Source organism: Vitis riparia, chromosome 9, assembly GCF_004353265.1.
Source record: "Vitis riparia cultivar Riparia Gloire de Montpellier isolate 1030 chromosome 9, EGFV_Vit.rip_1.0, whole genome shotgun sequence".
Taxonomy (NCBI): Eukaryota; Viridiplantae; Streptophyta; class Magnoliopsida; order Vitales; family Vitaceae; genus Vitis; species Vitis riparia.
In genome coordinates this window covers 12,764,630-12,786,003 of record NC_048439.1, presented here as the reverse complement: position 1 = coordinate 12,786,003, position 21,374 = coordinate 12,764,630, and the positions used below count along the sequence as shown (strand labels likewise).

Sequence of the window (21,374 nt, the reverse complement as noted above, 5' to 3'; positions counted from 1 at the left end):
TCCGTGAACAACCAACCATTGCACTATAAAAATTGGATAGGTTCGATCTATGGTCATTGGAGCCTCCTAAAAAAACCTACTAAATTCATCGAGTTGTTTCAAAGGATCAAAATGGTCGGTTATTAATGAAATTCCTTATCGACTCTTTGTAAAATACTCATTTGGTTGAGGACTTCATTATTAATTTATTTATTATCAAAGATATGTGAATAAGTATTTATTATTGAAATATTAATATTATGTAAACAATAAGATTAATAAATTTAAAATAGAACCTATATTTTTTTTAATTATTTCAAAGATATATGAATATGAATTTAATATTAATTTATATATTATAAAAAGAGGCATAAATATGTATTTATTATTAATTTATTAATATCTTTCCTATCAAAGAAGTATTAATATTATGTAAACAATAAGAGTAATAGATTTAAAATATAACCTATATTTTTAATCTTACATCCTAACAATAGTTCAACCTGATTTTTGAAATTAAATAAAGGTTGTAAAGCATCAGATTTATTTCTCAATAGACAATATCTAGATTTAAGTGAATCTCGAAGAGCATATAATATCTATAAACACCAGAAGATTGGGTGGGTGAAGGACCCTACAAATCTGAATGGAATAGTTGCAAAGTTGAGCATATTATGTTTCTAGAATTTTCATTTTACTTCATTTTCTCTGCATTCATTTCTCATTGAAAAGAACACAGGAAGAAACACTGAACCAGAAGGAAATTCAAAACAAAGATAAGAAAAAGATGGAAACCACACCCCATAGATATAAAGAACAAAAGGATAAATTTGACAACTTTTTCTTTTTCTTTTTCTTTATTTATTTATTTTTTCTAAAAATGACTTCTTCCTCCTTTTCCAAGAAGATCTTCAAGACATCAAATGGGAACAGAGAGCTTCTAGGGCTTCCAGGGTCTAATTTGTTTTGGATAGATTTTACTTAATCTTTTAAATTTTATAATATGTTCTCTAGTTGCGCCTTCACTCCTACTTAGACCTTTGAAGATTGGACACTATCCACAGGCCATCAAATATGTAAATCCTACTAATAATGACAAAGTATTTGAAAGAATTTTCCTAAAATCTAGTCAATAAGGTTGATATAAATAAATCCCTTATTTCAAATAGGTAAAATCTACAAAATATTCACTTGCTTGGAGGCAAACAACAATTCAAACAAAACACAAAAAGGGCTCTTGTGGTTTGGCAATGCTGTCATCAGTTCTCTGAAGCTGCTGCCTAGGCCCATCTTCACAGCCTTTTGAATGTGCTCCAAGTTAGGCTTCAACTGGCCAAAAGAAGAAAAACAGCATATTTACAATTTAGTCTCAGATGATAGAAGCAAGTGACCACCTGCTTAGGGTTAAACCACCTTTGTATAAATTTTGCAGTTACCAACTTACCACCTTTGTGCTGTACCACAATAAACCATATCTCTAAAAAAATTCCCAAGTATGCATGTCATTCTATGATTGCAAATTACAAGCATTGCACAAGAGAAAATACAAGAAAAAAAATATTGCAACAGTTTCAGATCTACAATAATGAATTCCAAATGCAATATGCAATGTAAGACCCTACTTTCTGTTTCATTTCCGGAACAATTATAAAAAACATTTTGCCATGGATCTACAGTACCCAACAGAAAGTCAAGGCAAAACTTCATCATCCAATTAAAATATTTGAATAATTTCTTCTTCTTTTTTTTCTTTTTTTTATATATTGTTCAACCACTTCATGCTACAGATTAAATAATGGCCGTTCAATCAACAATGATGAGTTGATGCAACCAAATAAATGATGAATGCAACAAGCTTCCTTTCCTTTTTTACCACTAATGATGCTATCCACATCAGCAGAGCCCATAGTTTGATAAGAGATTTTCCATGAACAACAAGGCTTGGTTTCAATTGAAACATGCACCAAGCATCTTTTCCAGTAGTTAGAATTTTTGATCAGATTGTTTTCTTATTAAGAACAAACTGAACTAACCAATTAAAAGACATTACCAAATAGAATTTCATGAATAAAAACATTTAAAAAAATCACCACAGCAAAGAGCAGAGGATTGTTAAACTTCTAGCTCATCATTCACAGATTTTCAGATATATGGATTTGAAAAAAAAAATTTACATTTAAATTAAAAAAAAAAAAAAAACACTGTTCTAGATAAAGTTTGAAGGAACTTTGGCATAATGGTGAATAAGATTTGATTAAGAAGCCTTCCTTAGTCAATTTACTAACTGACTATTGTCAGCTGATTGTTATCAAGTTATTTTAAGTATTGCCAGAAATTTAGCCAAATTACTCAACTATGGCACTTTTATTATAGAACACCAAACCAAGACATCTTAGACCAGTTGCTACTCATCCAAGATCTTAAACCTTTTATCAAAAGGAAACTTTCAAAAGGCCCTATATTTCTCGACTATCAGCACAAGACCCTTTACTAAATGTGCAATCTTGCCACCCAGGAATTAATTTTCATAACTAACAAGTGGGGTGGGGGTAGTGGGGTGTTGTAAGAAGAAAAAAGAAGCAGAGTATGCAGTGTTCATATGAATAGCTGGCCCTTTTTAGAAACAAGCTAGTATATCTGTCATCCATTAGCTTTATTGGACTATTGTGTCTTGCAGTAGAACTTAAGTCTACAAAAGTATCTTGAGGACTGGGTAATAGATATTTGTGCTTTCCACTTGATTGTTTGAGAGATGGCTTGTTGCACCAGATCTCATCTACCAGCTTTAGATCCCAAAGTTCAGATTCCCTCATTACTTCTGTTTCCAAACTTGTGTATAAGAGCTTAATTCAGGCTATCATCTCACCCTACCCAATAAGAATCTAGAGGGACTCAATGAATTGATATCCATAATTCCCCTAAAAAGGAGGCAGCTAAATTCCACTGAGCCAAGCAACCAGTTATGTCAAAAGTTGAGTATGACTATGTTACATGCAATATTATTTATGAGAACTATTGAACAAAATTATAGAGTTCAGTTCATTCAGGCTGTTTTGATCAAAACATTTTATGCCATCTTAAAAAGATATATTGAGAGCCTGTCTTGGGTCTCTAGGACGGTCCAAGACCACAATTTAAAAGCTTTAACAAGGGATTGTGCTCTGCAAAGTCTCTTCTTAGCCCCATATCTGAAGTATTCCTTTGTTTTTGTTCTTTTTTTTTTTTTTTTTGTCAATCAGAAACAAGAATGTATTAGGATGAACAAAGTGAATACATGAGAAGGATAAGGTATCCTTCCAAGATTTACAAAAGGGAAACAAAAGAGAAAACACAGTATAAAACCTTTCAATCAAATGAGGTTTTAAACATCTTAATCACCATGAGGCAATACAAAATCTCAATCAGATAGGATCATTATGAATCTCCTCTTCTCATTATTCAAACCCTCATGGCCTACACACTGAATATCAGTCGAGCTGAATAACACTGAGAGGAATGCCCTTGAATGCCATGATATAGGAGGCTGAAAAAGATAAATAGAAATGAATTAGACCTCAAATTGTCTTTGGATTCCTCCACTTGTCTTTGAAAATCCTAGTATTTCTTTCCCTCCACACAAGCCATATCAACAAAAGACAAGTTATTCGCCACAAGGCTTTGCCTCTAATGGAGCTCCTCAAAACCCTACATGAGATGGTCATCATATCATAAATGTTCCAAGGAGGAATGCAATCCAAACTAGCTAATCTGAATAGCCTTTTCCATAGGCTGAGAGTCACCAAGGAATATAAAAGAAGATGGCCGTCTGTTTCTCTACTCCTAGAGCACAAAATGCACCATTCAGGGCTTAAGGGTTTTGTAAGGTCTTCCTAATTGTGGCATGTCATTCATGTTCACCTTCTTATGTGTCATTAACCACGCAAAGGCTTTGGCCTTAGAAGGGACTTTAGATTTCCATATAAAATTAATTGCAAAGAAAGGAATTGTGTTTGAAGGATTGGACAAAAGCTAATTAAAAAGACTTTATCAAAAATAAACTAGTGAAAGACAATGACCAAGCTATTATGTCTAGAACAAATGATGATAAGTGTATACGAGTGAGACAAGACATTAGACTTTCAAGATCCTCAATCTCCAAGTTATTAAGGTTGTGGCAAAGAATTAGATTCCAAGGAAAAGGGGGAAAGGAACCAAGGATAGTTGAGATAGGACGATTTCTAATTGCAACAACTTTGAAAAGTCGATTAAATTGAGAGCATAATGGTTGGTCTCCCCACCACAAATCTTCCCAAGGACATTCTTGCCATCATAAAATGAGTACATATGGAAAAATCTTCAAAAACCAATACAATAGCTTTCCAAGGAGATCGATGTGACTACCTGACCAAAATATCAATGTCCTATCCATTGAAATAACCTGGTGGCAAAAGTAGAACTTTTGTTTGGAAACTTCCAAAGCCGCTTCCCTAAAAGAGTTCAATTCCTCAAAGAAAATCATCCTAAAGCCTAAAGCCCAAACCCCCTTCCATCTTTGGCTTGCATACTAGCTCCTAGTTAATGAGGTGATCTATCTTACACTCACCCACCCTTGACCAAAGAAAGTTCCTTTGTAATTTCTCAATCTTAGACTCATTTGAAAATGGAATCTTGAAAAGAGAGAAAATAGCTAGGAATGTAAGACAACTAGGACTAAATTAGAGTTATTCTTTCACTTAATGACAAAAAAGCCTTTTCCCACTCATCTAGTCTTCGTGAGATTCTACCAATCACTAAATCCCAAAAAGTGATGGTCTTTGGATTCCCACCTAATAGAAGGCCTAAGTACGATAAAGGCTAATGCCAACATAGAGATTTTGATCCTCATTCATGTTGATACTTGATAGAGTGCTTTTGTTTAAATTAATCTTAAGACTAGAAATCTGCCCAAAAACCAACAAGATTATATTAAGATTATGCAACTCTTCCATATAGGCTCTCGAAAAAAAGATGGTGTTGCCTGCAAATTGCAAATGAGAAATTCTAATGCTACTTCTACCCACCACTACGAAGCCTTCCAACAAAGTAGTCTCCTTTGCTCTTGACATCAACCTGCTTAAAACATCCATTGTTATAGTGAAAAGGAAAAGGGAAAGAGGATTTCTTTGTCCTAATCCCCTAGTTACATTAAAACAACCTTTAGCACTTCCATTCACTAAGACCATAAAATTTGTTGTAGACGAGCAACCCCTCATCTAAGACCTCCATCTCGTACTAAATCCCTTCTTTTTTAGTACATGATCCCAAACAACCTCATTCCGCATGATCTTAAGTCTTTTCAAAATCAATTTTGAAAACTACTCCTTCCTCTCCTAAGCTATTTTTCATATCTACCATTTCATAATTTGCCTCCCCTCAACAAAGACTCCTTGGGTTGTGTGGATGGTTTCATGAAGGACGCCTTGAAACCACTTTCTAACACTTTAGCTATGATCTTATACAAACTAGTGACTAAGCTAATGAGTCTAAAATCCAAGATTTTGTTAGCCCGACTATTTTTTAGCACAAGGTCAATTAAGGTAGCGTTGGTGCTTTGTTTATTACCTCATTATTATAAAACTCCAAGAACACCTGTACTAAGTGATCCTTGAACATCCCAACATTCCTAAAACACTACAAAAGTGAAGCCATTAAACCCGGGAGCTTTTTCCCCATCTAATTGAAAACAACTTTGTAAAATCTCCTCTTACATAAAGACGAGATGGTCTAGCCAATTACCACTCTCTACCAAGATTAGGGGCTAATCCAAGCCTTCTAACCTCCACAAATTTCCAAAGGGCCTAGAGGATAACTTTTCAAAAAAAAAAAATGCACAATCTCATCTAAAATGCTTTTAAAATTATCTAGAGTTGTCCCTTCTTCATTCACCAAGGTCTTGATGAACTTCCTATTCCTCCTTCCATTGGCCACCTTATGAAAATACTTAAGAGTTACCATCTGATTCTTTTACCCATCTCAACCTACCTCTTTGGACTCCAATGCATCTCATCCTGTAGCAATAGCTCCTCCAATTCCAACAATATCTTCAAGAATATTCTTCTTCCTCCCTTTTATATCTCCAAAAGACACCTTATTCCATTCTTTCAGTTTTGATTTAACAAATTGAAGCCTCTTCATGAATTTATGTCCTTCCTACCCTTCACTTTGAAACCCTCCACCAAAAGCTAAATTTTTCCTTCAAGTTTGGGCAGAGAAACCACATATGTTCAAACCTAGAATGGGTTAGAACCCACTTGAAAGGGCTGGCATCCAGAACAATCGGGCAATGATCAAAGGCCAACCAAGGGAACCAAGGGAGAACTTCTTGGAGACTTTGTGGGAAGCTTTGCTACCACTCATTTGAAAACACAAATCTACCCAATCTTTTGCATACAGGGGATCCTTGCGTGTTTGGCCAAGTACACGAAGCATTCCCTCATACTAAGGGTTAATCTAGAAACCCCTAACTTCTTTGAAATTCCTCTTATAACATTAAAATCCCCTCCCACACACCATTTCATAAAGGTTAAACCAAAAAGATTTAGAAGCACCATCCATAAATCCTTTCTAAAGGAGGAAAACTTGGGTCCATACACTAAGGTGAGCTAGAAAATCCCAACTATGTCTAAAAACAATTTGACCATAACTAAAAAGGATCCTACTTCCACCTTTGTGCAAATATACTTATTTGAGTCTCAAATAATCAAACTCCTCTCAATGGCCCACATGTTGTAAGATAAGCCCACTCCTTGTCCCTAGATGATCACACACTTCCCATGAATCTCCTATCACACATCTCTCTTTCTGTTTCTTGAAGCATTACAAGGTCTAGAGATTCATGACCAAGGAAATCTTGAACAACCCTTCTTTTCTTTCTAGAGTCCAATCCTCATATATTCCAAGTAATGATCTTCATACCAACTCTTTAGTCTCATCAACCTCTAAACTAGATTCTACATGTCACTAAGAACTTTGAGTTGTGGTCTGAGCTTTCTCTTGAAGCATGCCTTATCCAAAGACTTTACACTACCACGGCCCATGGAAATAAAATTCTCACTATACTTAACAAGCGCGATATTCATGATGGACAAACCAAACTAAACTTGAGCATTCTACCCATGCCCCATAAGGTACACCTTATTTGATGTATCTAATCCACTCCCCAAAACTTAAGCATCATTTCATAGGTCATAAATCAGGTATGTCTTCCATTTTTCATCTTCTTTCTAATCTAGGTTTTAAAGCCCATATAGGATATAGGTCCAAAAAAACAAACTTGTTGGTCCATTGGTCCTCCCTCCCTCCTTGTCAAAGGCTTTCCCTTTTCCTTCCCCCTTCCTATTCCTGTGTGGTCTAATACTAGCAAGTATGGTAGTATTTGAATTATTATGTATTTCATCTACCAAAAATAAATAAAAGAAAACAACAAGAAATGTGAATTGGCATAACAGAAATCAACACCGTATCAGCTTGCCGTTAATAAGTTTCTTGGTATGTATCCCCAATTAATGTTACAATTATGCGAACAACTGAAAGGTTTAGATTTGTCTTAAATCATGCATGCTTGTCACCTATTTTTGTCATGTAAAGTTAGAAAACCCAAATCATCAGCAGGGTGAAAGGAATGATTAAGTCACGGTAGAACACACTTTACACATATAACATTATATTCCAGAAAAAGGAGTCACATTAGCAGAAGTCAAACCTTAAGATGATGAAGGTGGTACTAGATCTTGAGTCTTGGTAATAGGTTCAGGTGGCACATAGATTCGTGCTTTCTTCAGAATTTCTGCAACAACCCAATGCTTGTGCTTGCTCAAGGGCCTAGAAGGATCCAACCTAACCTGGAATGACAGTGTTGTTTCACAAGTTATTTTATCCATTATGAAAAAACGGAAGTGGAGAAAGGAAGGAACCCATTGCTTTAACAACTGACTCGGTCACCAATGTTGCAGAGGTTGTGTTCGTCATGAGCCATGAACTTGCTGGTTCGTTTGACATAGCGGTTGAAGAGCTTGTTGTGGAAGAGACGGTCCACTGCCACCACTACTGATTTCTGCATCTTGTTTGACACCACCATCCCCACCACTGGCTTCATCTCGCTACTGAAGCCCTAACCTTCTATTCTGACAATATAATATTGTTACTGACCTGATCATCAAATTTTAACAAAATAAAAATGAATAGTGCTCTGTTTAGCTTCTGAGAAAGTTAAGGAAACAGAGAGAATACAGGAATAAACCTTTCATTTAATCAGTAACCAAACACAATCCTACTCACCCAAATTAAATATCTCGTCAGAGATTGATGCCAATGATGTTATTTGACTACAAATATTTTTGTTATGAAGGAAAGAGGGATAGGAGAGGAACCCCTTTCCCCTTTTCCCGTTACCCTTTTCTTTAATGTGAATATAATTGATTTAACTGAAAGATGGATAAGCCTGATCACCAGTCATTTTTCATGGCTGTCTCTCTCTCTCTCTATTGGTATTCTTCTAATTTCTTATATTAATGCACGGATGGGGCCCTGATCACCAATCACTGATCATGCTCAAGATTTCCTTCTTTTCCCCATTTTCAGCATAGCTCCATCTTTCTATTGGCATTCTTATAATTTTTTTTTTGTAATTTTCTTTTTCATTATTTTATAATCACATATAGATTTTGAAAAAGAAATTCAGGTATCTTGTTGGATATTAGTCCCAAAGGTTTTGATATTTCATTAAACTGTATTACACTTAACAGTTAACTAACATGAGAATTATAGCATTCAGAAAATCTTAAAATATTCCAAATAAACATATTTATGATTTTTCACATCATTCTTGTTCTTTTTTGTCAACAATTTTATTAAAAACTAAATATTCAAGAATCATAAATGCTAGATCTTAAAGTTAAAGAGCTTATCAGAACATTTGCATTTCATGTAAATACCAGCAAAAATCTAGTGCCACCACTTCAAAGTGTTTTAAAAATTCTCCTGAAATTCCGTAAAATTTCCATACACAAAATTCAGCCCATCAAGTTTCCAAAATATTCCACCAAACTTTCTTTGCTACCACTAGATGAAATTTTTGGGGACTCAGATTTCCCAATAACCCTAAAACAGAAATCTGCCACCACTTCAAAGTCTCTAAAAAAACTTGAATAACTTACCACCATGGTTCCTCCACAAGATCAAAAGTCAAAAGCACAATCGTAGAAACCTCAAATGTTGTAGCAAATCATCAAAGAAACAGTTTGCAAAAAGAATATTTTTATATGCTGTTTCAAACTTTTTTTCACTTATTTGACTAAAAGATAAAATAATTTAAAATATATATAAATTTTTTAATAATTTCTTTTAGTTGATTTTCTTTTGCATTGTTTTTAATGCTAAAAATCATTTTCTTTTAACATATTTTTTCGCCTAATACCTTAAAATCAAACATAATAAAGGATTAAAAGAAAGGAAGGAAAAAAGGGAGGGTTTGGAAACTAGTCCTCGAAACACAGAAACCTCTTCCTCAAAAAGCCTAAGCACTACAGTGCACACTATCCGCCTCTTTCTGGGTTCTCATTTCAAAAAGACGAGGAGGAAGATCACAATGAGGTGTGTTCATACTGTTGTATGTGGATGTAGTTTTGTTTTTGTTTTTGCAGCGGTATACTTTTGTCGCATCTTTTTCTGGTATTTGTTCCATATGAATTTATTCTTCATGAATCTTCATTGTATTCATTTTAATTTCCAATTCCCTCTGAATGGAGGAATATATATATATATATATTTTTTATAGGAAACGAAAAAAGAATATATTGATAGAAAAAAGAAGTACAAGAGAAGGATAAGGAATCCTCCCACCAAAGAAAACTAAACTACAAGAATACGAAAACAAGAAAATACAATGTAATAACGAACAAACTCTCTAGACTAGACCAACCCAAAGGAATTACACGCCGCTAGTCAATCAAGTTGTAACACATTAAGGGGAGTCCCCTTAAAAACCTTGGAACAAAAAGCCCAAAGAGAGCAAGGAAATGAATAGAATCCCAAAGATTCTCTGAATTCCTTGCTTTATCATAAAAAATCATCGCATTTCTTTCCTGTCACACAACCCAAATTATAGCAATACACACAGCTTGCCACAAAACTATCCCTCTCTTAGATAAACCAAAACCATTGTAATTGATGGACAACATGTCAGAAATGCTCATCGGGGGAACCCAATCCGTCTTGGCTAACTGAAATAATCTATGTCACAATTCCATTGTCAAAGAACAATGTAGGAAAAGATGATTTGCTGATTCTCCATGCCTCATGCACAACTTAACAAATATCAGGACTAAGAACTTTGTAGGGTCTTCTCAATTGTAGCAAGTTATTAGTATTTACCTTCTTGTGTGCCACCAACCAGATAAAGGACTTGACTTTGAAAGGGATTTGAGAATTCCAAACGAACTTAGTAAGGAAAACTGGAGGAGAACCAGAACATTGGGATAAGGCAAGAAAGAAAGATTTGACTATTAAAAGCCCTGAAAAAGATAAAGACCAGGATCTTGTATCTGAAACCGAAGATGACAAATGCAGATAATCAAGTGACTGCATGAGACCTCCTAAATCTTCTATCTCAGAATCAGATAGGTTGCGGCGAAAATTAAAGTTCCAAGAAGACGAGTAGAATCGAGAATTGAAGAAATAGGAATATTTTTATCCGTGACTATTCTAAATAGTCTTGGATATTGGGATCCCAAAGGGTGGTCCCCCCACCACAAGTCTTCTCATAACCGAATTCTTTCCCCGTCTCCTACCACAAGCCAAGTAAATTTGAAAAACTCCTGAAAGACTTGTGCAATAGTCTTGCAAGGACAACGATGTGACCATCTGACTATAGTGTTGGCATCCCAACCATTAAGAGTGTGATCCGTAAATGTTTAAAATAACCTGATGCCATAGAGTTAAACCCTCCCTAGGGTACCTCCACAACCATTTCCCTAAGAGAGCGACATTCCTTAGAGCAATCTTCCCAAATCCCAAACCCCCTTTTGCCTTTGGCTTACACACTACATCCCAACTAACAAGATGATCTCTTTTACGTTCCCCAACTCCTGACCATAAAAAATCCCTTTGATATCTCTCAATTTTTACAGCCACTGAAGCAGGTATCTTAAATAAAGAAAGGAAGTAGTAATGCATGTGGGTGAGGTAAGATTGGATAAGAGTTATCCTACCTCCAAAAGATAAATAAGTCTTTTGCCACCGATCTAATCTTCTTGAGATCCTCTCAATCACTGGATTCCAAAAGCCACAAGCCTTGTGATTCCCTCCCAAAGGAAGACCCAGATAGGGTAGAGGTCAACCAGAAGTCTTGCAATCAAGCAACTCGGCCAACCTAGAAAGATGAATCTGTTCAAGATTGATGCCGTAAATATTACTCTTGTCAAGGTTAACCTTAAGCCGAATGGAGGAATATTAATGATTGAATGAAATCGTTGTTTTTGTTTCCAGAGAATGGATTAGGTTCCGCTCAGTGGAGGTTTTTTCCCCTCTTATGGGTCTGGGTTATTTAGGATTGAAAATTTAGATTTCTTTAATTATTGTTGGAAACCTAATTATTGTGTTTGCTGTTTATCTTATCAAGTTAGTGGACTGGGATAGAAGGCAAGATGGGAAATGTGGATCCTCCCTGGCTCTCCACAAAGCTCACCAGAATTCAGCTCCTTTCTCTTCTATTTCTGTTTATTTGCAAGCATTTTTTCATGTTTTGTTTCTTTGATGTGGTTCTGCTTCTTAAAAAATTCCATGTTTCTAGGGTTTTGTTGTACTTCTCATCAATCTGGGGTTCACTATCAAGTCAAAATATTTTCATTATGTTGGATGTTTAGCGCTGAAATTTGAATGAGTATTCTGATAATGTCAGAAGTAGAATACTGCAAAATTTGAATTTGCCTGAATTTTGGGTGGTGAGTGAACGTTGTCTCAGTTATGCTTGGTCATTGCGGCTTTATCTGGTGTGCCCATTTTCCAGTAATGAATATTTGAACGCAACAGATAATTTTTCTTAGTTGCGATCAAGTCCAGAAGTTGTTTTCAAAATTAAGCAGAATCTTATAAAATTTTGGGTTATTCTCTTAATTGATTCACTATATGTGCTAATGTTAACTTATTTTGCTTCTCTGTAACAAAATCTTGCAAGAAATTCTGATAAAATAAATAAATAAATAAATCTTGCAAACAACTGAAATTTGTGTGTACCATAACCTCTGACATTATTAAACTATTTAGTACTTTTATTGGTGTTTGTGACGGCTAATGCTTACTTTGGCATATAGTCTTAAACTGGTGATAGTGGAAAAAAGGTTCAGTTTCACTATATAGATGTGTATATTCAACTTTCTGGACCGCCTTCCAGTTCAATTTTGGATATAGGATCTTGAATTATGCATATTGGAATATTCATTTTATTGAGTTTGTGCAAGACTGGCACAATCTACTCATTTTGGACTTTTGCTTTCTAGTGAGAAGGTATCTTCAAATGTGTTGGCCCTATTATGATTTTAAAACACATGGTATGACATTAACTTGTTTTCTTAACATTCTGGCTGTGATATAAGATGAAAGTCCCTCTAAATTGACTATTTACCTTGGGCATGATAAAATTTATACTATGAGTGGATGTTAGGCTGCTGATCTAGGTACTCCTTTATGCCAACAACACCTAAAGACAGTTTATAAAAACTGTCCAAAGTCCCTTAAGATGATTTTTTCTAAAGCACCCAAATATGGACATGCAGAGAGAGGAAGGTAGGAAAGGTGGGAAGCATAAGGGGTTGGTGAGAAACCTTATGAGAAAACAACACTAAATGGTAGCTAACTGGTTGTGAGAGGTAAAGCGAGAAACAGACCCGGTAGCTCAGAAACTTTCTACAAAATCAAACACATTTTCATAGTGTCACTGGGAGAATCTGCTCCACTAAAGGGATGTAGTAGTTGGTAGGGTGGGAAAGTGGAAGAAGTGATTGGAGAAAAACATATGGTTACAAATTAAACCCAGGTGGCTCAGTGCTTCTTTAGAAATATGTCACAAGCAGTGCTGAATGGTGATGGGAAAGCCTCAACTCTGTGTTTGGTATTGAATTTGAAACTGTCTGGGGCGCAGCCACAGGAAGCATGCTCCAAGCTGTCACCACCTGAAGTTGGTGAAAGACCCCACTAACAACACAACTTGAAGAACTTTCCCAGAGAGAGCAAGAGTTGATGGAACCCTTTTTGGATTCTTCACACGTTGGAGGAATCTTTTTCTTTTTTCTTTTTCCATTGCAAAGGACCTAGGTACTTACTAGCATTTTGACTGCTTTTGCAACATCCTTGGTGCCTTTGGGTCTTATAAATTACAGTTGATTATTAATGCCCTCCTAAGAAAGATTGTAATTACACCTATTGCTCACAGAAAGAAAAGGAAAAGCCCACTTCCAGCAAGGCAAAAGATTCACTTAATCAACCCAAAAGCACTAGGCTGAGAGAGAGCACAAAGCAAATTACAACACTTTGTGCTTTGGCATACATGTACATCAGTCCATATCAGTAAGTAGTGGAGACAGGAAAGAATAAAAACTTGTTTGCAGCAAAGGAGGACTAAGTGCACAAATCATAACGAAGTCTTTAGTACAATTGCTATACTATATTGTTCTAATAGAACCCTCTTGTGGTTTAGTCAAACACAAGCCATCAGTGGCCTCAAGAAAAAAAAAATGAACAATGCATAGAAGCAATCCAACTCAACCTGTACCATGATCAGTTTTCTGAAATGAATTTGGAATGGTTTTAAGATCAAGTTACTATTTTCATGGTAAAGCAATATTGTTAATATCTTGGTTAACTGATTCTAAATCTCAGTTTCCGCTAGGTGTTAAATGACAACTAATGCAAATTCTGAATGCTTGTGAGGGTTCCTTTTCCTGATTTTCTTTTCGTAAAGATTCTGTTTCCTTTTATCAAAAGTTTCACCATTGATGGGCTAAAGACTTGACCAAACTAGAAAATGATTGAAGCAGAATTGGGTATTGGCTATCCTCTAGCCTTGGAAATTCCTTGACTGGTCTTGATTTGATACATAACACCAACCTCCAACCCCCACACCCATATAAAAACTGATAAAAGTTCTTCTAATGGAAAACCAAGGTCCCACTCTCTTCCTTTGTTGTCTTAAAGATATGGAAAACAATTAGTTCTTTTCTGCCTTTATGATTTCCCCAAATTTGGTCGTACCCAAGAAAACCTTATAGAGCTTCTTACAGGTAAACAACAAATTGAACATGATTATATGTATTGGACCCCACCAGAGCATCTCCATAGTGCAGCATCATGCGTTATGGTTGCCAAGCGTCGTGCTTTCTTTCAACTTAATCGATTACAGCAATGACTATGAGAAGAAAAAGTGTAACTTCACTAGTGTTGGGCTCAGGTGCATTGTGTTTGTGGAAAACCTGATTCATATGTTTATTAGGGCTTCATGTTCGTGCAAAACTTGACTCACCAAGCAGCCACTAAAGTTGTTTCTAAGGGAAACCAGGAAAAAAAATCCTACAGATTAAAACAAACAAGCCTCAACTTCCTCTTTTTGAGGCTCTAAGGAATAAGGACTTCAAATGTGGTAATATCAGACCCGGTAGCTCAGTAATATCAGAATCTGGTGAGGACAGAGCTTCACATTGCTCATTGGACAAGTGAATGACACAGTACAGGGGCAACAGAAAACAGCCCAAGCAGGCAGAAAATGGATTGTGATTTTATCAAAAGCAAACCATTACGGCACATGAAGATGCAATAAGTGTATAAAAAGGTCCTAAACAATTAAACCCATCAAAACTCAGTTCCTCAGAATCAAAATTCAATCATAACAGCACATGGAGATGCAAGACAGAGAGTGCATATCAGAGTAATGGGAACTGTAGAGAGTAAAATTTCTAAACATCAATGGTTCCTCGAAGCCAGAACCGAATCACACAAATGCATCCACAAACCCATGAGCATCTCTACAAAATTTGTTGAACCTGTAAACCCACCAAACCCACTCCCACAAAATCAAAATTCCCCACAAAACCCCAAAATAAAACATTGGCATGAGAATCATAAAGAATCGTACCAGAGAAGATATTAATTTTTTTTTGATAAGTACCAAAGAAGATATTAATAAACCATTTCCGAACAGAAAACAATCATTCTACCTATGGTTTAATCCCATTGCTGAGAAAGAGCAAGAATGAAAGCTGAAACCTAAATAGAGAGAGAAAATGGGGAATAAATTACCTTGAGAAAGCTTGGTAGTGGTCGTGGAACCAATGAGCTACACAGGGATGAGATGACGGTTGGGGATTGTGGTTGCAATTGAGACTAGAGAGCTATATGGGATGGGCTAGGGTTGGGGGTCGGGGTTAATTGTGATTTGGGGGAGGTTTAAAAATCTTGCTTTTTCTATTTAGAAAAAGCCAAATATTTTGGTTTTTTTTATTTAGTCAAAAATTTTAAAAATTCAATAATAAGTCATCAAAAATTAGAAAAACAAACAACCTAAATTCTGAAAGCAAATTGCTTTCAGCAAAAAGCCAAAAAAACAAACGCCACCTTAGTAAGTGTCAATGTAACCCAATTTTTTTTTTTTTATATATGTACAAGTGCACAACGTGTTTCCAAAATTCTAGCTTGAGTTGTAGTCCAAAATGAAACCTAGGATTCAAAACTTCCAACAATAGCATTGTAAAACTTAAAAGCATTCAAAGAGAAACCCTAGCCCTATGTTTGGTTCCAAGAAAAAAGAGCAACAAAGAAAACAATATTTTCATTTTTATGTCATCTCTATCTTTTGCTTCCAAGAAAAAGTTATACATAATAATAATTAAAAATAACATAAACCCAAGTCAACTAAGCAAACATTCAGTGTGAGTTTTTAAGTAAAATGACATTTTTCTGTATTCCCAAACAGCAAAGACCGTCAAACTAACAAAAAAAACTCAGTATTAGCTGTAATCTGAACTTGCAATAGTTCCACGTCTGTAAAAGAGAAACCCTAAATTTCAGAACTCTCAGCAATAGCTTTTCCAAGTTATAAAGCGTTTAGAGTGAAATCCAACCCCCTGCTTGGTTACTAAGAAAATGAAGAAAAATAAAAGAAAAACACGCTTTGATTCCTATGTTATCTCCCTCACTTTCTTTGCTGCCAACAATCCAAAAGACAAAAAAAAAATAGAAAAAATATAAATTTACTATTCTTTTTTTCTTTCCATTTGTCTGAGTATTTTCTCAGCATCCAATGAATTATATCTAACCTAGAAGAATTTTCTCAGTATCCAAACGATTGTCGATTGATTTAACTGGGAATAGAGATTGGAGCAGTACCTTAACTCAGAGATCGACCAAAATGCGGTGTTTGGGGAAAAATGATTGAATGCTCTTTGTGGACATTGATACCGGCCAGCAAGCCCTAAAACGGAGTACACGTTAAGTTTAGCACCAGTCGATTGATAATGGGGTCAGCTTGGGCCCATGCCGCCCATCCAATTTTTGAACTATTGGGCTGATTTCAACAGATCAAAAACCTCTGGATCAAATGTTGTCACTCAAATTCAACTCGACAATACGCTTTAAAGATTTTCAATCCACGATTATTTCAATTACGTTTAAGTCAGGTTTTGGGTATCACAAATTTGATGAATAATCTCATTTTCAATCCATGATAAGTTTGGTGAGGTTTAAGGTTTCATAAATTTGATAAATAAATGAATTAATTGGTTAAAATGGATGAAATAATATCATATTGTGAATTTAACATCTTCCGTGTTTTTTCTTGAAGAGTAACTATTTTTGACATAAATGCCCTTAACTATTTTGAGTATTAACATGTAGGTTTTAAAAAAAATATTATTTTTATAAAAAAAGAATGAGAACATTTTTATCCAAATGTAGTAAAAAAATGATGGAATGTTAGATTTCCAAAATAAGGTTTCCAATGACTCTTTTAATCAAATAACCCTAAATAAATTTAGTGATTATTTGAATATATTTCTCATTTTTGGTTCTAAAAGTATAAATGAACTTCTATCTTTAAGAATTATTTTTAAAATTTGAGATAGTAAATAATTTTTAATACTCAATTTTTTAAAATAATTTTTAAAAGTCATTATTTGTTAGAATTAGAACCCATTTGGCAGTGATTCTAGTGGAAGTGTTTTTATTGAAAATGTTTCATTCAACAGTGTTTCTGTGAAAAACACTTTTATGAGAATCAGAAAAAACGATTCTAATAGCATTTTTTATAATATGTTGTATAAGTATAAAAAGACTTTTAATATTAATAAATTACCAAAAAGAACATACAATTTTAATTACAAAAAGAAAATAGTATGATAAACAAAAAACTTTTCATTACAACAAAATATATAAAAATCTATCTTAAAAGAATATATATATATAACTAAAAATAATCTTTTTTATGATTTAAATAAAATTTTGAAAAATGTTTAAAAAAAGAATTGGATTAATAAATAAATATCAATCATGATATAACAAATTAGTTTAAAATTAATAATTTTTTTATCACTATAATAAAATTTTTAAAAATATTTACAAGAAACATCTAAATCAATAAAAAAAGAACATTGAATAAAAGATAATTTTCAAAGTAAAACAATATATGATTACCTATTAATTTCTCAAAAAAAAAAAACTTTTCTAATTAAAATTAATAATTTTTTTTATCACTATAATAAAATTTTAAAAAATATTTACAAAAAACATCTAAATCAATACACATCTCATTTTAAGGAAATTCTTCAATAATACAACTTCCCTACAATTACAAGGATACACAACCTAATCTCATGAAATATTCAAGCATTTTTATTTTCAGGTTCCATATGGAAACAAGGGAGGCCACAAGTAAATATGCTTCTATGATGCTCCCTTCAACACCAGGATCCCATTTTACCTAGTTTAAAAGGACAATTTATAATAAACAAGTAACAAGCAATATCAATGAAAATTATTCCCCATCCTAAAACTTTGAAAAGTTTTAAGATGGAAATTTTTTTCCATTTGACACCAGGCTCATGTTTAACTAGTTTAAAGCCAGTAAAAAATAAAGAACAAATCATCATTTTCAAAATTATCGCAATACTCACAAACAAGTCAACAAGCAATCTGAGAACTTTATTGCCCATCTTAGAATTTCAGGAAGTTACTAAATCATAAGAGAGTCATCTTGACAAGCAAAGCTCATTTTTTAAGATTGAACACTCCTAGCAACTGAAAATTACATATCTACATAAGAAAAAACTTTAAATCTTTTGTAAACTTAAATTTTATAGATGCAATGTAAGTCAATAATTTTTTTATACAGAAAAAATCAAATTTACATTCAGCGGTGCTGATAAATGATTGAATGGTATACAACTGATCAACTTTAAAGATCTCAGCTGAGAAAAGAAAACAGAGATAAATGAAGAGTAATCAACACTATGGGATGGATTTATACAGAAAATCCAATGAAGGTAAGCCACTAGGCCCATTCTTATGTGCTGATAAGGAATAAGCCACTACAACACAATCAAATGGTAAGCTGGGTTGTGTGGACCCTACAGTAACTATCATATGCCCCAATTCTTCGGGATGCCACGGTAACAACTCTCTGTACCTGTGTCCACCAACATCATACATCAAATCAACAAAAGAAAAACTCATCCGAACTATCCTAGTCCACATAAACTAAGCATACTTTGCCACTCAACTCCAAGGCTTCTTATTGAAATATTGGTACTTGTGTCTTTTCTCAGCCCTGTCCACATAAACAGAAAATCTCAAATTGAGGTTTTTGGGCTGGGCTAGTAGATATTGGAGTAAAGCACTAACACCATTGATTCTGTGCACTTTGTATGTTGATGAAACAATGAATTGGCTTTCTAGTTAGACACAAGTAAAGAGAAAGAAGAGCATCAACTCATGATTTAATTAGACTTGGCCTCTATGAAGTATAAATTCTGTGCAGTTTAGCCTAATACCATAACAACATAATTCGACATAAAAAATTATCAGATGGAAAAAAGAAGCAATCAAACGCTTGAAAATTCTCATCAAATATTCCCTGCTCTTTCCACCCGGAACATAAGTTCTGATTCCCTGACCATTTACAACAAAGAGAAAATAAAAGCCGGGTCTCCAGGAACACGGGCAAGATTATTTCCTATAGGTAGGTCTCCACAAGGTCTAAGAACTCTCATGGGCATCCTAACAAACAGTTTGAGCGCAAATGCTCTACCCAACAAACTATAATATGAAATTCATAAGATTAAACCCAAAATTTTCTTATATTTTCCTTTAGGTTTCAACAATCAAACAAACCATAAAATCCTAATAACCCAACAAACCACAAAAATCACAACAATCAAACAAACCACAAAATCCTAATAACAATGAGACAACAACCATATCAAACGGGCTCTAAATAACAAGATATTACCAAACAAAGTTTTTCTTCCTTAAAAAAGAAACGGACCTGCAACACTTGAACTCAAAAACCCTAAACAGAGCACTAGCATAGGTGAACCAGAATAGAGAATGAGGGTTTTAGAGAGAGAAGTACTGGGAAATGAGACTCGACTGCTTTATTGAAATCCTAAAACCCAAAACCCTAACTAACATCTCAAGACAATCAGACATTAAAAAAAAAAAAAAGGAAAAGAAAAACAAGAAAAGAACAGAGGGTTACCTTCGATCAGATCAACGATGTCGGATGAAAGTGGAGTGTCTTTCCAACTGTTTAGTCTCGGATGGAGAGCGATGGAGGGGAGGAATGAAGGAGAGAGGTATGAATGAAAGGGAAAGGGAGGTAACGGGAATCACTTGGGGCATTTTTGGAATATTTTAAAATTTTTGAAGTGTTTTTTTAAAAAATGCATCTGTCAAATTCCCTTTTTCCGAATTTTTAAAAGTATTTTTTAAAATTTGCCACACAGCTTATTTTTATTTCAAATTTTTAAAGATAAAAATACTTTTAAAAATCAGGACTTTTAATTTCAAAATATTTTTATATTTTATACTATAATTATTATTATATTTCATTTTTAAAAATAAAAAATATATCTAAACAATAACTTATTCTTAACATATCACTTTTATAATAAATTAATTAAATATCTAAAAAATGATTTAAATCGATATCATATCAAATTTATGACATTTTATTTAATATTTACAAAAACCAATACCTTTATTTATACCATCTCATTTACAAAACTAATATTTTTATTTCAAAAATTTTATGTTCTCTTCATTCACATAGAGAATATTTTTTTTTTATAATATTGTATTTATATTCCAAAAGACTTAATCCCCTTTTAATATTATTATGATCTTAACTTTAAAATAATTATATAATAATTTGTATTTCATTTTTAATTTTATTTATTAAAATGAGGTAGGCTATATTTAGGAAGTATTTTTTGAAACACTTTCAAAAAACACTTCTTAAGAATAGTTTTTTTTTTTTGTATTTATTAAAGATAAAATTGCACTTGAAAACTTATTTTTGAGAAACAATGGCCTAAGAACATTTTTAACAATAGTTTTCAAAAATAATTCTCTACCAAAGAACTTCACATTCTCAATATGTTTTCTTTGTTTTCAAATATTTCTTAAAAATAATTTTTATCTATATTATTTTATTTTTCAATCATTTTCTATATTTGTATAAATATTTTTTTTCTTCAAAAAGTCCTTATAAAACATTAATTTCCATTTATAATAAACACCATATTGTCTTCTCAATCATGCCTTTCCAATTCATACTTTTTTTCATTTCCTCTCATTAAGAAAAACCCTCAAACCCATTTAGTCCTTGTTTGAAAGACAAGCTTATAGCAAAAATGGATGATTCTATGCAAATTCACACTTCATTCATCTCTTAGTTTTTCTGTTATTTGTATCAATAAGCATTCCCATGATTTACCATTTTCTACTTTTAGGGGGTGTTTGGTACACGGGAATAGGGAGTGAGAATAGACATCTCATTCATTTTCTCCCTTATTCCTATGTTTGGATAAATGTTAAGAAGGCGGAAATGAAATAAAAAATTATTCCGGCAGAAATCAAATCCAACTTATGAGTCGGATTTGCATTCATTAAAAGTAGGTGGTATTCTGATTCCTTAAACCTATTTGATAATATAAAATAACCTAAATTACTATTTTACCCTCTTATCTTGTTCTTCAAACCCGATGTTTATCTTCTTTGTAAAGGTAGAGATTCATTCATCATCTACTTCTTATCTTCTTTGCAAAGCTAGAGACCCACTCATCATCCAATTCTCTGCAACAAGTGATTCTTCCAAATTGAATCAATTAAACCTTCCA

General features: G+C 33.7%; 1 protein-coding gene across 6 annotated transcripts; it reads right to left on the bottom strand.

The window, feature by feature from the left end:
* Window positions 1-1,082: 1,082 nt before the first annotated feature.
* On the bottom strand, window positions 1,083-19,833 carry LOC117921520 (30S ribosomal protein S17-like). Of its 6 annotated transcripts, none has more exons than XM_034839411.1 (5): window positions 19,733-19,833; window positions 16,369-16,453; window positions 7,931-8,145; window positions 7,700-7,838; window positions 1,083-1,308 (listed from the first exon to the last, which is right to left on the bottom strand). In XM_034839411.1, exons 3-4 carry the CDS (start codon window positions 8,090-8,092, stop codon window positions 7,701-7,703), a joined length of 300 nt encoding a protein of 99 aa, XP_034695302.1. In that variant the 5' UTR covers window positions 8,093-8,145; window positions 16,369-16,453; window positions 19,733-19,833; the 3' UTR covers window positions 1,083-1,308; window position 7,700. The 6 variants fall into 6 exon arrangements, with proteins under 6 accessions (XP_034695302.1, XP_034695305.1, XP_034695304.1 ...); XM_034839414.1 differs by having other exon boundaries at window positions 7,931-8,120; XM_034839413.1 differs by having other exon boundaries at window positions 7,931-8,115.
* Window positions 19,834-21,374: the final 1,541 nt, after the last annotated feature.

Coding starts and splice junctions, on each gene's coding strand:
- LOC117921520 (XM_034839411.1), bottom strand. CDS start 8,092: ATGAAGCCAGTGGTGGGGATGGTGGTGTCAAACAAGATGCAGAAATCA. Junction 7,839..7,930: donor TCTGCAACATTGGTGACCGA/GTCAGTTGTTAA, acceptor CTGTCATTCCAG/GTTAGGTTGGATCCTTCTAG.